The 15,488-nt window shown below is 45.7% G+C and overlaps 1 protein-coding gene across 1 annotated transcript in view; it reads left to right on the top strand.

The window, feature by feature from the left end:
• The window catches only part of LOC121846457 (protein phosphatase 1 regulatory subunit 14C-like), a 66,431-nt gene that overhangs the window by 24,836 nt on the left and 26,107 nt on the right, over positions 1 to 15,488 (top strand). Inside the window, exon 2 of the mRNA XM_042321317.1 lies at positions 11,694 to 11,777. Within this exon, the coding sequence (XP_042177251.1) occupies positions 11,694 to 11,777 (84 nt within the window). The remainder of the gene's footprint in view (positions 1 to 11,693; positions 11,778 to 15,488) is intronic.

Raw genomic sequence — 15,488 nt, 5'->3', positions numbered from 1 at the left:
ACAGGTCACCCCTCAGAGCCTGGTTCTTCTAGGGCTGAGACGCTACCAGTAGAGGACTGGTCACCCCTCAGAGCCTGGTTCTTCTAGGGCTGAGACGCTACCAGTAGAGGACTGGTCACCCCTCAGAGCCTGGTTCCTCTGGTCTACCCAGTACAGCCAGTAGAGGACTGGTCACCCCTCAGAGCCTGGTTCTTCTAGGGCTGAGACGCTACCAGTAGAGGACTGGTCACCCCTCAGAGCCTGGTTCTTCTAGGGCTGAGACGCTACCAGTAGAGGACTGGTCACCCCTCAGAGCCTGGTTCCTCTGGTCTACCCAGTACAGCCAGTAGAGGACTGGTCACCCCTCAGAGCCTGGTTCTTCTAGGGCTGAGACGCTACCAGTAGAGGACTGGTCACCCCTCAGAGCCTGGTTCTTCTAGGGCTGAGACGCTACCAGTAGAGGACTGGTCACCCCTCAGAGCCTGGTTCCTCTGGTCTACCCAGTACAGCCAGTAGAGGACTGGTCACCCCTCAGAGCCTGGTTCTTCTAGGGCTGAGACGCTACCAGTAGAGGACTGGTCACCCCTCAGAGCCTGGTTCTTCTAGGGCTGAGACGCTACCAGTATGACAATATTCGTTAGTATCGTGGCAAGGAAACAAACACAAAGTGGATGTAACTTCTTTAGGAAAACAGCCCTGATGTTGAAAACAAACGTTATGTTGTTATCCAGAGTCTCATGTATTTATTTTCCAAGCTGTAGCACACTATTTTATAACACACAGCAGGATTTTAGAGTTTGGTCTGCTTCCTGTTTTAATTTTGTCACAATACTGGTCCCATCCCAGCCCCAGTTCCTTCCGGTTCCGGTCTTTCTATGGAGGTTTCCTAGCCACTGTTGATGCTTTATAAAATACCTTTGATTGGGAGCTTGATTTCCTGGTCTGGTCTGTGCTTCATTCGGTCCTGGTTGGAGTGTTTTGTTAATGTATGTGATCTGTCTCTGTGATCGATTGAACAGGTCTGGTCTGTGCTTCATTCGGTCCTGGTTGGAGTGTTTTGTTAATGTAAGTGATCTGTCTCTGATCGATTGAACAGGTCTGGCCTATTGACCTTTTTATAGAATGAATGTACAGAAGTCAAGTCCGGTTTCATTTGACCTCAAAGGCGATCTTGAATTAAAGTAACACTGGACAACAGCCATGTTGTCCAACTAAATCTCAGAAGACATTGTTATTATATTATCGGTCTTCACTAAGCCATTAGATTTGCGTATTTCCATGTTTACATCTGTCAGTATCGGTCAGTGGTATCACAGTATAGGCTACATTATTACCATGGGCAGACAGGCTACATTATTACCATTGACAGACAGGCTACATTATTACCATTGACAGACAGGCTACATTATTACCATTGACAGACAGGCTACATTATTACCATGGACAGTATAGGCTACATTATTACCATGGACAGTACAGGCTACATTATTACCATTGACAGACAGGCTACATTATTACCATTGACAGACAGGCTACATTATTACCATGGACAGTATAGGCTACATTATTACCATGGGCAGACAGGCTACATTATTACCATGGACAGACAGGCTACATTATTACCATAGACAGACAGGCTACATATTAACACATTATTAGTAATGCACTAATGATTACAGGAGTTCTAGGTCAGACTAACCAACCAATACATGTAGACTACCAGCCATCATATGTGCACTTTCCGTCCATCATTAAACAGATTGTCATTGATCATTAGGCCCTGCAGGTTCCCCAGACTGACTGACTGACAGGTCAGGCCTGAGGGGAGCGAGCTCCTAGGCCCTGCAGGTTCCCCAGACTGACTGACTGACAGGTCAGGCCTGAGGGGAGTGAGCTCCTAGGCCCTGCAGGTTCCCCAGACTGACTGACAGGTCAGGCCTGAGGGGAGCGAGCTCCTAGGCCCTGCAGGTCACCCAGACTGACTGACTGACAGGTCAGGCCTGAGGGGAGCGAGCTCCTAGGCCCTGCAGGTTCCCCAGACTGACTGACTGACAGGTCAGGCCTGAGGGGAGCGAGCTCCTAGGCCCTGCAGGTTCCCCAGACTATTGTATTCCATTCATTATTTTCACATCATACCGTATATAAATAGTCTTGACAGCTTTGATGGAAACAGGACGTTTCTGGTACGATCTTTACAAATGTTGACAGATAATTTGTTCATTCAACATTGGTGGGATCTTTTTGTGTCGGTAAAATTAATTATGAGGGGAAATGGCGGTCGAAACACTTATTTATGCACAAATATTAACCTAAAAACCATCATATCGAAGTGAACTTGTATTCACGCATGATACACTACTTGGCCCAAAGTATGTGGACACCCCTTCAAATTAGTGGATTCGGCTATTTCGTTGATGACGGGTGTATAAAAATCAAGCGCACCGCCATGCGATCTCCATAGACAAACATTGGCAGTAGAATGACCTTACTGAAGAGCTCAGTGACTTTCAACATGGCACCGTCACAGGATGCCACCTTTCCAACAAGTCAGCTCGTCAAATTTGCTCAAGCTTCCCCCAGTCAACTGTAAGTGCTGATTTTGTGAAGCGGAAAGGTCTAGGAGCAACAACGGCTCAGCCGCTAAAATATGTCCCCAATTAAATCAAATCAAATCAAATTTTATTTGTCACATACACATGGTTAGCAGATGTTAATGCGAGTGTAGCGAAATGCTTGTGCTTCTAGTTCCGACAATGCAGTAATAACCAACAAGTAATCTAACTAACAATTCCAAAAAACTACTGTCTTATACACAGTGTAAGGGGATAAAGAATATGTACATAAGGATATATGAATGAGTGATGGTACAGAGCAGCATAGGCAAGATACAGTAGATGATATCGAGTACAGTATATACATATGAGATAAGTATGTAAACCAAGTGGCATAGTTAAAGTGGCTAGTGATACATGTATTACATAAGGATGCAGTCGATGATATAGAGTACAGTATCAACGTATGCATATGAGATGAATAATGTAGGGTAAGTAACATTATATAAGGTAGCATTGTTTAAAGTGGCTAGTGATATATTTACATCATTTCCCATCAATTCCCATGATTAAAGTGGCTGGAGTAGAGTCAGTGTCATTGACAGTGTGTTGGCAGTAGCCACTCAATGTTAGTGGTGGCTGTTTAACAGTCTGATGGCCTTGAGATAGAAGCTGTTTTTCAGTCTCTCGGTCCCAGCTTTGATGCACCTGTACTGACCTCGCCTTCTGGATGACAGCGGGGTGAACAGGCAGTGGCTCGGGTGGTTGATGTCCTTGATGATCTTTATGGCCTTCCTGTAGCATCGGGTGGTGTAGGTGTCCTGGAGGGCAGGTAGTTTGCCCCGGTGATGCGTTGTGCAGACCTCACTACCCTCTGGAGAGCCTTACGGTTGAGGGCGGTGCAGTTGCCATACCAGGCGGTGATACAGCCCGCCAGGATGCTCTCGATTGTGCATCTGTAGAAGTTTGTGAGTGCTTTTGGTGACAAGCCGAATTTCTTCAGCCTCCTGAGGTTGAAGAGGCGCTGCTGCGCCTTCCTCACGATGCTGTCTGTGTGAGTGGACCAATTCAGTTTGTCTGTGATGTGTATGCCGAGGAACTTAAAACTTGCTACCCTCTCCACTACTGTTCCATTGATGTGGATGGGGGTGTTCCCTCTGCTGTTTCCTGAAGTCCACAATCATCTCCTTAGTTTTGTTGACGTTGAGTGTGAGGTTATTTTCCTGACACCACACTCCGAGGGCCCTCACCTCCTCCCTGTAGGCCATCTCGTCGTTGTTGGTAATCAAGCCTACCACTGTTGTGTCGTCCGCAAACTTGATGATTGAGTTGGAGGCGTGCATGGCCACGCAGTCGTGGGTGAACAGGGAGTACAGGAGAGGGCTCAGAACGCACCCTTGTGGGGCCCCAGTGTTGAGGATCAGCGGGGAGGAGATGTTGTTGCCTACCCTCACCACCTGGGGGCGGCCCGTCAGGAAGTCCAGTACCCAGTTGCACAGGGCGGGGTCGAGACCCAGGGTCTCGAGCTTGATGACGAGCTTGGAGGGTACTATGGTGTTGAATGCCGAGCTGTAGTCGATGAACAGCATTCTCACATAGGTATTCCTCTTGTCCAGATGGGTTAGGGCAGTGTGCAGTGTGGTTGAGATTGCATCGTCTGTGGACCTATTTGGGCGGTAAGCAAATTGGAGTGGGTCAAGGGTGTCAGGTAGGGTGGAGGTGATATGGTCCTTGACTAGTCTCTCAAAGCACTTCATGATGACGGATGTGAGTGCTACGGGGCGGTAGTCGTTTAGCTCAGTTACCTTAGCTTTCTTGGGAACAGGAACAATGGTGGCCCTCTTGAAGCATGTGGGAACAGCAGACTGGTATAGGGATTGATTGAATATGTCCGTAAACACACCGGCCAGCTGGTCTGCGCATGCTCTGAGGGCGCGGCTGGGGATGCCGTCTGGGCCTGCAGCCTTGCGAGGGTTAACACGTTTAAATGTCTTACTCACTTCGGCTGCAGTGAAGGAGAGACCGCATGTTTCCGTTGCAGGCCGTGTCAGTGGCACTGTATTGTCCTCAAAGCGGGCAAAAAAGTTATTTAGTCTGCCTGGGAGCAAGACATCCTGGTCCGTGACTGGGCTGGGTTTCTTCCTGTAGTCCGTGATTGACTGTAGACCCTGCCACATGCCTCTTGTGTCTGAGCCGTTGAATTGAGATTCTACTTTGTCTCTGTACTGGCGCTTAGCTTGTTTGATAGCCTTGCGGAGGGAATAGCTGCACTGTTTGTATTCAGTCATGTTACCAGACACCTTGCCCTGATTAAAAGCAGTGGTTCGTGCCTTCAGTTTCACACGAATGCTGCCATCAATCCACGGTTTCTGGTTAGGGAATGTTTTAATCGTTGCTATGGGAACGACATCTTCAACGCACGTTCTAATGAACTCGCACACCGTTTCAGCGTATTCGTCAATGTTGTTGTCTGACGCAATACGAAACATCTCCCAGTCCACGTGATGGAAGCAGTCTTGGAGTGTGGAGTCAGCTTGGTCGGACCAGCGTTGGACAGACCTCAACGTGGGAGCTTCTTGTTTTAGTTTCTGTCTGTAGGCAGGGATCAACAAAATGGAGTCGTGGTCAGCTTTTCCGAAAGGGGGGCGGGGCAGGGCCTTATATGCGTCGCGGAATTTAGAGTAACAATGATCCAGGGTCTTTCCACCCCTGGTTGCGCAATCGATATGCTGATAAAATTTAGGGAGTCTTGTTTTCAGATTAGCCTTGTTAAAATCCCCAGCTACAATGAATGCAGCCTCCGGATAAATCGTTTCCAGTTTGCAGAGAGTTAAATAAAGTTCGTTCAGAGCCATCGATGTGTCTGCTTGGGGGGATATATACGGCTGTGATTATAATCGAAGAGAATTCTCTTGGTAGATAATGCGGTCTACATTTGATTGTGAGGAATTCTAAATCAGGTGAACAGAAGGATTTGAGTTCCTGTATGTTTCTTTCATCACACCATGTCACGTTAGTCATAAGGCATACGGCCCCGCCCGTCTTCTTACCAGAAAGATGTTTGTTTCTGTCGGCGCGATGCGTGGAGAAACCCGCTGGCTGCACCGCTTCAGATAGCGTCTCTCCAGTTAGCCATGTTTCCGTGAAGCAGAGAACGTTACAGTCTCTGATGTCCCTCTGGAATGCTACCCTTGCTCGGATTTCATCAACCTTGTTGTCAAGAGACTGGACATTGGCAAGAAGAATGCTAGGGAGTGGTGCACGGTGTGCCCGTCTCCGGAGTCTGACCAGAAGACCGCTTCGTTTCCCTCTTTTTCTGAGTCTTTTTTTTTTTGGTCGCTGCATGTGATCCACTCCGTTACACTGGTTGTAAGGCAGAACACAGGATCCGCATCGCGAAAAACATATTCTTGGTCGTACTGATGGTGAGTTGACGCTGATCTTATATTCAGTAGTTCTTCTCGGCTGTATGTAATGAAACCTAAGATGACCTGGGGTACTAGTGTAAGAAATAACACGTAAAAAAACAAAAAACTGCATAGTTTCCTAGGAACGCGAAGCGAGGCGGCCATCTCTGTCGGCGCCGGAAGTAGATGGATAGCTAGATACTGCTAGATGCTGACTGGAATAGATTCAAAACTTACACAGATAAGTGTGTACATTACAACACACAGCTGGCCCAGTGCCAGATATCTGACTTAAAACCAGGAGAAAAGGTCAGAGGTTGTTTAGACTCCTCTCTCTCTCTCTCTCTCTCGCCCTCTCTCACCCTCCCTCTCTGTCTCGCGTTCTCTCTCTCTCCCTTTCTCTCTCTCCTCTCTCCTCAAATTGTCCTATTCTTCCCCAGAGAGACCAGGAAGATACAACCCTTTATAGAGACATCACTAGAGAGAGACCTGCGAGTCAGGCCAGCTAGGACCCTTTATAGAGACATCACTAGAGAGAGACCTGCGAGTCAGGCCAGCTAGGACCCTTTATAGAGACATCACTAGAGAGAGACCTGCGAGTCAGGCCAGCTAGGACCCTTTATAGAGACATCACTAGAGAGAGACCTGCGAGTCAGGCCAGCTAGGACCCTTTATAGAGACATCACTAGAGAGAGACCTGCGAGTCAGGCCAGCTAGGACCCTTTATAGAGACATCACTAGAGAGAGACCTGCGAGTCAGGCCAGCTAGGACCCTTTATAGAGACATCACTAGAGAGAGACCTGCGAGTCAGGCCAGCTAGGACCCTTTATAGAGACATCACTAGAGAGAGACCTGCGAGTCAGGCCAGCTAGGACCCTTTATAGAGACATCACTAGAGAGAGACCTGCGAGTCAGGCCAGCTAGGACCCTTTATAGAGACATCACTAGAGAGAGACCTGCGAGTCAGGCCAGCTAGGACCCTTTATAGAGACATCACTAGAGAGAGACCTGCGAGTCAGGCCAGCTAGGACCCTTTATAGAGACATCACTAGAGAGAGACCTGCGAGTCAGGCCAGCTAGGACCCTTTATAGAGACATCACTAGAGAGAGACCTGCGAGTCAGGCCAGCTAGGACCCTTTATAGAGACATCACTAGAGAGAGACCTGCGAGTCAGGCCAGCTAGGACCCTTTATAGAGACATCACTAGAGAGAGACCTGCGAGTCAGGCCAGCTAGGACCCTTTATAGAGACATCACTAGAGAGAGACCTGCGAGTCAGGCCAGCTAGGACCCTTTATAGAGACATCACTAGAGAGAGACCTGCGAGTCAGGCCAGCTAGGACCCTTTATAGAGACATCACTAGAGAGAGACCTGCGAGTCAGGCCAGCTAGGACCCTTTATAGAGACATCACTAGAGAGAGACCTGCGAGTCAGGCCAGCTAGGACCCTTTATAGAGACATCACTAGAGAGAGACCTGCGAGTCAGGCCAGCTAGGACCCTTTATAGAGACATCACTAGAGAGAGACCTGCGAGTCAGGCCAGCTAGGACCCTTTATAGAGACATCACTAGAGAGAGACCTGCGAGTCAGGCCAGCTAGGACCCTTTATAGAGACATCACTAGAGAGAGACCTGCGAGTCAGGCCAGCTAGGACCCTTTATAGAGACATCACTAGAGAGAGACCTGCGAGTCAGGCCAGCTAGGACCCTTTATAGAGACATCACTAGAGAGAGACCTGCGAGTCAGGCCAGCTAGGACCCTTTATAGAGACATCACTAGAGAGAGACCTGCGAGTCAGGCCAGCTAGGACCCTTTATAGAGACATCACTAGAGAGAGACCTGCGAGTCAGGCCAGCTAGGACCCTTTATAGAGACATCACTAGAGAGAGACCTGCGAGTCAGGCCAGCTAGGACCCTTTATAGAGACATCACTAGAGAGAGACCTGCGAGTCAGGCCAGCTAGGACCCTTTATAGAGACATCACTAGAGAGAGACCTGCGAGTCAGGCCAGCTAGGACCCTTTATAGAGACATCACTAGAGAGACCTGCGAGTCAGGCCAGCTAGGACCCTTTATAGAGACATCACTAGAGAGAGACCTGCGAGTCAGGCCAGCTAGGACCCTTTATAGAGACATCACTAGAGAGAGACCTGCGAGTCAGGCCAGCTAGGACCCTTTATAGAGACATCACTAGAGAGAGACCTGCGAGTCAGGCCAGCTAGGACCCTTTATAGAGACATCACTAGAGAGAGACCTGCGAGTCAGGCCAGCTAGGACCCTTTATAGAGACATCACTAGAGAGAGACCTGCGAGTCAGGCCAGCTAGGACCCTTTATAGAGACATCACTAGAGAGAGACCTGCGAGTCAGGCCAGCCAGTCAATATGCAGCTTGTTTAAGACTTCTGAATGGGTTATACACATTAACACCATCATTTTAAAGACGTACAGCCTTCTTTCTGTTCTTAGCTGTTAGCTGTGTCTTCATTCCACAATTCACTGTATCCCTTCACTGTTCTTTAAGCCTGTTCAGTGTGATTCACTTAGCTGTTTCTTCATTCCACAGCTCACCGTGTCCCTTCCTCCATCTAAGGAGCTCTACAGCTACAGGATGTATTTAGGGAATATAGAGGGAGGGGAGGGAGAGGGAGAGGGAGAGGAGGGTGAGAGGGAGAGGAGAGGAGAGGAGAGGAGAGGAGAGGAGAGGGGAGGGAGATGAGAGGAGAGGGAGAGGAGGGTGAGAGGGAGAGGAGGGTGAGAGGGAGAGGAGGGTGAGAGGGAGATGAGAGGGAGATTTGAGGAGGGAGAGGAGAGGGAGAGGAGGGCGACGAGAGAGAGAGGAGAGGAGAGGAGGGAGAGGGAGAGGAGGAGGGAGAGGGAGGGAGAGGAGAGGAGAGGCGAGGAGAGGAGAGGAGAGGGAGAGGAGGGTGAGATGGAGAGGAGGGAGATGAGAGGAGAGGAGGGAGAGGAGAGGAGAGGGAGAGGAGGGCGAGGAGAGGAGAGGGAGGGAGGAGAGGAGAGGAGAGGAGGGAGAGAGAGGAGGGAGAGGAGAGGAGGGAGAGGAGAGGAGGGTGAGGAGGGAGAGGGGAGGGAGAGGAGAGGAGGGCGAGGAGAGAGAGAGAGGGGAGGGAGAGGAGAGGAGAGGAGAGGGAGAGAGAGGAGGGCGAGGAGGGAGATGAGAGGAGAGGGAGAGGAGAGGGAGAGGGAGAGCTTCTCTCTTTTCTCCTCTTTAACCTTTCCCTTCCTCTACCACTCTCTGTCTCAATGGGGGAGGGATCTTTCCTTCTCTCTCACCTTGTTGCGCAGCAGATTAGAGGGCTGAGCTTTGACATTTCCCGACGCCCACTCCTCCTCCTCCTGTTACTCCTCATCATCATCATCATGTCCTCAGCCCCACAGACCTCATATAATCACCATGACCCACTTATCTCTCTCTCATTCTGCTGTGTGTTCTATATCATACATATTGCAGGACTGTGCACGTGCACCCGTTTTGGTTGCAAGAATGTTCTATCGCTTGCTTCATATACCCTAGGGGTTCTTCTTCACTGAACTGAACCAAATATAGAACCCCAAGAGTTCCTCTTCACTGAGCCAAATATAGAACCCTAAGAGTTCCTCTTCACTGAGCCAAATATAGAACCCCAAGAGTTCCTCTTCACTGAACCAAATATAGAACCCCAAGAGTTCCTCTTCACTGAGCCAAATATAGAACCCCAAGAGTTCCTCTTCACTGAGCCAAATATAGAACCCCAAGAGTTCCTCTTCACTGAGCCAAATATAGAACCCCAAGAGTTCCTCTTCACTGAGCCAAATATAGAACCCCAAGAGTTCCTCTTCACTGAGCCAAATATAGAACCCCAAGAGTTCCTCTTCACTGAGCCAAATATAGAACCCCAAGAGTTCCTCTTCACTGAGCCAAATATAGAACCCCAAGAGTTCCTCTTCACTGAGCCAAATATAGAACCCCAAGAGTTCCTCTTCACTGAGCCAAATATAGAACCCCAAGAGTTCCTCTTCACTGAGCCAAATATAGAACCCCAAGAGGTCCTCTTCACTGAGCCAAATATAGAACCCCAAGAGTTCCTCTTCACTGAGCCAAAATGTGTTCCATATAGAACCCTGTATGGTGCCGTTGATGAATTATGGCTGATGCTAATAGTCATATTCCTAGCTAAGAATATGATGTAATACACAATGAAATCATTATGTGCAAACACAGTTTATAAATATTCCCAGGTGGCCAGTGAGGAATGATGACCCAGTTCAATCTTGGTACCAACTCTGCCTGACTTCTTTATGGAACAGAATACTATGGGTTGTTGTCTGTCTTCTTTATGGAACAGAATAGTATGGGTTGTTGTCTGCCTGACTTCTTTATGGAACAGAATAGTATGGGTTGTTGTCTGACTTCTTTATGGAACAGAATAGTATAGGTTGTTGTCTGCCTGACTTCTTTATGGAACAGAATAGTATGGGTTGTTGTCTGACTTCTTTATGGAACAGAATAGTATGGGTTGTTGTCTGACTTCTTTATGGAACAGAATAGTATAGGTTGTTGTCTGCCTGACTTCTTTATGGAACAGAATAGTATGGGTTGTTGTCTGACTTCTTTATGGAACAGAATAGTATAGGTTGTTGTCTGCCTGACTTCTTTATGGAACAGAATAGTATGGGTTGTTGTCTGTCTTCTTTATGCAACAGAATAGTATGGGTTGTTGTCTGTTTTCTTTATGGAACAGAATAGTATGGGTTGTTGTCTGTCTTCTTTATGGAACAGAATAGTATGGGTTGTTGTCTGCCTGACTTTATGGAACAGAATAGTATGGGTTGTTGTCTGTTTTCTTTATGGAACAGAATAGTATGGGTTGTTGTCTGTCTGACTTCTTTATGGAACAGAATAGTATGGGTTGTTGTCTGTTTTCTTTATGGAACAGAATAGTATGGGTTGTTGTCTGTCTGACTTCTTTATGGAACAGAATAGTATGGGTTGTTGTCTGTCTTCTTTATGCAACAGAATAGTATGGGTTGTTGTCTGTCTTCTTTATGCAACAGAATAGTATGGGTTGTTGTCTGCATTCCTGAGAAGATAAAAGGAGCAAAACAAGAGTTAATGTTCAGAAACAAACTTGAGTTAATCTGCCAAAATGAAGACAATGCAATGCATACATATAAATCTGATGCTGCACATTTAGCTGACCCAACGTTACAACGTAGTGATCGGTGCTTTGGAAACATGCTGAAGTACGGACCGACTGATGGGAACATGTCTACAACTTCATCAGAAATCTGCCAAACTATCCTAAATAAGTGACAAGCTACATGGTGTTTATCAGTGCATTACCCAACATCCTTAGCTTGCTAGCTAACATTACAGCCATGTGTTTACCAGCGATGCTAGCTAGCAACAGGCTGGCTACAACAAGCTAAAACAAGCTGGGTTTACACAACCAACGAATTTCTGCACATACTGGAGAAGTGTGCCCTTCACGGATGAATCCCAGTTTCAACTGTTCCCGGGCAGATGGTGTGGGCAGATGGTGTGGGCAAGCGGTTTTCTGATGTCAAAGTTTTGAACAGAGTAGTACCCCATGGTGGCAGTGGGGGTTCAGGCATGAAGCTACGGACATGAACACAATGTGAATGAACAGAGATACCGTGACGATGTCCTGTAGCCCATTGTCGTGCTTGATCTCCATATGTAATACTTTCTGGTGTGTGTATCATTGACTGTATGTGTGTGCCTTGTGTTGCAGGAAGAGGAGATGCCGGAGGTAGAGATAGATATTGATGACCTACTGGAAGTCAACAGTGAAGATGAGAGAGCTGTCAAACTACAGGTAAATTGTATTTATTTATTAATATTTTGGGCGGGGGGGGGTGGGGGTAGATCAGCTTTAATTCTGATGCAGTTTTCTGCATCATTTCCAACCCCCCAATATATTTATTTTGTAAATATACACAGTCAAAAGTTTGGACACACCTACTCATTCAAGGGTTTTTATTTTTTTACTATTTTCTACATTGTAGAATAATTAGACAAGGAAACGTGAGCCATGTACGTTTGAAATGGTTGAAACCAACCTCAACACAAGGTGAAGAAATTAACTCACCTACCAGAGCAGGACAATGCCAGTCTGCAGCTGTGTGTGTAAAGTGGTTTGGAACTTTGACTATCTACCCGAGGTGGAGAGAGGACGTTAAGTAGCTGTTCTGAGGAATGGACACTCACTGGAGACCAGACAACTAAGATGGACATTGTGACCTCTTCTGGACAATCAGAGCCTACAGGTGACTCAACCAAAATACTTTCCAAGAAGAGGTTTCGACGGAGATAGATGACGATCGAAGGCATTTCACATGTAAAAGCATTCATGATATCTTACTCCAAACAGCCGGAGGTTCATGGGGAAAATACTTCCGTTACTGTGAGAATAATTCTGAAATGTCTCGACGATAAGTGAACTCCCCCCTCCATCTATGTTGTAACAAGCCATCATATTTTGTCAGTCCACTAGGGACCTTTGTCTCACGTAGTAAGGGTTATTCTATGTTATTATTTAGTTAGCTAGTAAATCAGTTGTTAAACCAATTGGTGTAGTACTGAATCATGAGTAAGGCTAGAGTTTTTGCAGATGCATGAGGTTACGACTGTTCAGAATGATGATATGATAAGAGATTATGATTAAAAAGATGACGGTTTATTAATGTATATAATAGATACCTTTTGATAGAGTTTAATTCAAGAGATGGTAACTCTTTAAACAACCTCTGCATGATTACATTATTATTTTAATCGGGTAACATTAAACCTAGTTAGTGGATTAAATGAAGTCAGTTAAACCTAGCTAGTGGATTAATTGAATAACAGTCATCAGATTAATGAAGGTAAAGTCACCCCACAGCTTTGCACATTCTTGGCATTCTCTCAACCAGCTTCACCTGGAATGCTTTTCCAACAGTCTTGAACGAGTTCCTATATATGCTGAGCTCATGTTGGCTGCTTTTCCTTCACTCTGCATTCTGACTCATCCCAAACCATCTCAGTTGGGTTGAGGTCTGGTGATTGTGGAGGCCAGGTCATCTGATGCAGCACTCCATCACTCTCCTTCTTGGTCAAATAGCCCTTACACAGCCTGGAGTTGTGTTGGGTCATTGTCCTGTCAAACCAGATGGGCTGGCGTATCGCTGCAGAATGCTGTGGTAGTCATGCGTTCAAAATAAATCCCAGACATTGTCACCAGTAAAGCACCCCCACACCATAACACCTCCTCCTCCATGCTTCACAGTGGGAAATCCACATGCGGAGATCATCCGTCCACTCACACCGCGTCTCACAAAGGCAGGCGGTTGGAACCAAAAATCTCCAATTTGGTCTCATCAGACCAAAGGATAGATTTCCATCGGTCTAATGTCCATTGCTTGTGTTTCTTGGCCCAAGCAAGCCTCTTCTTATTATTGGTGTCCTTTAGTAATGGTTTCTTTGCAGCAATTCAACCATTGAAGGCCTGATTCACACAGTCTTCTCTGAAAAGTTGAAGTTGAGATGTGTCTGTTTCTTGAACTCGTGTAGCTTTTATTTGTGCTGCAATTTCTGAGGCTCGTAACTCTAATGAACGTATCCTCTGCATTAAAGGGAACTCTGGGTATTTAATTTTTGTGGCGGTCCTCATGAGAGCCAGTTTCATCATAGCTCTTGATGGTTTTTGCGACTGCATTTGAAGAAACTTTCAAAGTTCTTGAAATTGACTGACCTTCATGTCTTAAAGTAATGATGGTCTGAAGTTTCTCTCTGCTAATTTGAGCTGTTCTTGACATAATATGGACTTGGTCTTTTACCAAATAGGGCAAGAAATTCCACAAACGAACTTTTAACAAAGCACATCTGTTAATTGAAATGCATTCCAGGTGACTACCTCAGGAAACTGGTTGAGAGAATGCCAAGAGTATGCAAAGCTATCATCAAGGGCTAAGGGTGGCTACTTTTAGGAATCTCAAATATAAAATGTATTTTTTAATTGAACACTTTTTTGGTTGCTACATGATTCCATATTGTGTTATTTTCGTAGTTTTGATGTCTTCACTATTATTCTACAATGTAGAAAATTGTAAAAATAAAGAAAAACCCAGGAATGAGTAGGTGTGTTCAAACTTTTGACTGGTACTAAAAACACCTAGTATTCTGTATTATCATAAAGCCTGTAGTATTCTGTATTATCATAAAGCCTGTAGCAATGTGATATTATATTAAAAGTCTGGATTGGTGTAAAGACTACTAAAGGGATAGTTCAGCCAAATTACTAAATTTAACATTGGTTTCCCTTACCCTGCAAACAGGGGCGGAGCCAGAGGGGTGTCTGGGGTGGCACTGGACACCCTGACATCTGATTAGCCACCCCAGGTGCCCCCCCAAAATGTAATTCGCTACTGTCAGTTTTTATGCTGACTGACATCTCATTTCACCTCTTGTTGAAAGAAGCATTTATTTTGAAGTTTTAAAATTGAGGATGAGGAAGAGAGAATATTAATGTTAGTTGCGAGATACAGAAGAAGAAGAAGAGAGAATATTTCCACATCTCCACGAGCTCTTTTCATGATTGGCGAAAGCATCATATTTGAAGTAAGTTTTAAGGTTTTGTGCTAGTAATACACGCATATAGAGTGCAGTCTCGTAAGTTACAGTATACAAATGTTTAGCTAATGTGTGGTAACTAGTAGGCTACAGCTGTCAGTGTTCAGCAAGTTAACATTCAGCAACTTGAAACCCATTAACTCAGTTTGATTTTCGTACTTGAACTCAAAACGAACAATTGTTATTATCAATCTATTAACGTTACTCAAAAGATTACCACAATTTGCAGATAGCCTGTTTGCTATCGTAAAGGTGTTAGAAATTATAGCTAGCTAAGTTACTCATTGCAGAGTAGAGTTAGCTATGATCTAACTCGTAACTTAGGCTGGTAGATGATTTTAAGGTACACTTATGATCATGAGGATTTATAATTAAGATTGAGATTGGACTAAAATGTGGGTAATTGGATGCTTAGATGTAACCATAGACCATAGTCTTATTGTTGCATAGAGTCAGTTAAACATGAAAAAGAAAGGGGAAGATATTAGACTTCTGTTCCAAAAGGACCCAATGGTAGGCCAGGCCTTTACTTTAAACTACATGTTTTAGTTTGCAGCTGTTAGTATCTAATCTTGTGGATCCCTTAATTATACATTTCCATAGAGATATGACACATTATTTAACATGTATTTCAGACATTTCAAGATCCAGAAAACGGGGTCCTGTGCAGCCGTGTTTCAAAACATTTCCCAGAACTCCGCATGGTACTAGGAAAAGGGCTTTCAACAGCTCCTGGTATAAGGACGATTCATGGCTTGAATATTCTGTAAATCAAGATTCTACTTATTGTTTCGTCTGTAGGCATTTTTCTGTGCCCAGTACACCTGAATCTGCCTTCACATCACAGTCAGGTTTTTGTAACTGGGAAAATGAGCTGTTTAAAGGTTCTGGGTTTAAGTTCCAATTGAAGGCAGAGCAT

Source organism: Oncorhynchus tshawytscha, linkage group LG05 (assembly GCF_018296145.1).
Source record: "Oncorhynchus tshawytscha isolate Ot180627B linkage group LG05, Otsh_v2.0, whole genome shotgun sequence".
NCBI lineage: Eukaryota > Metazoa > Chordata > Actinopteri > Salmoniformes > Salmonidae > Oncorhynchus > Oncorhynchus tshawytscha.
The sequence above is the reverse complement of the archived record's forward strand: the minus strand, read 5'-3'. Positions and strand labels throughout refer to the sequence as shown.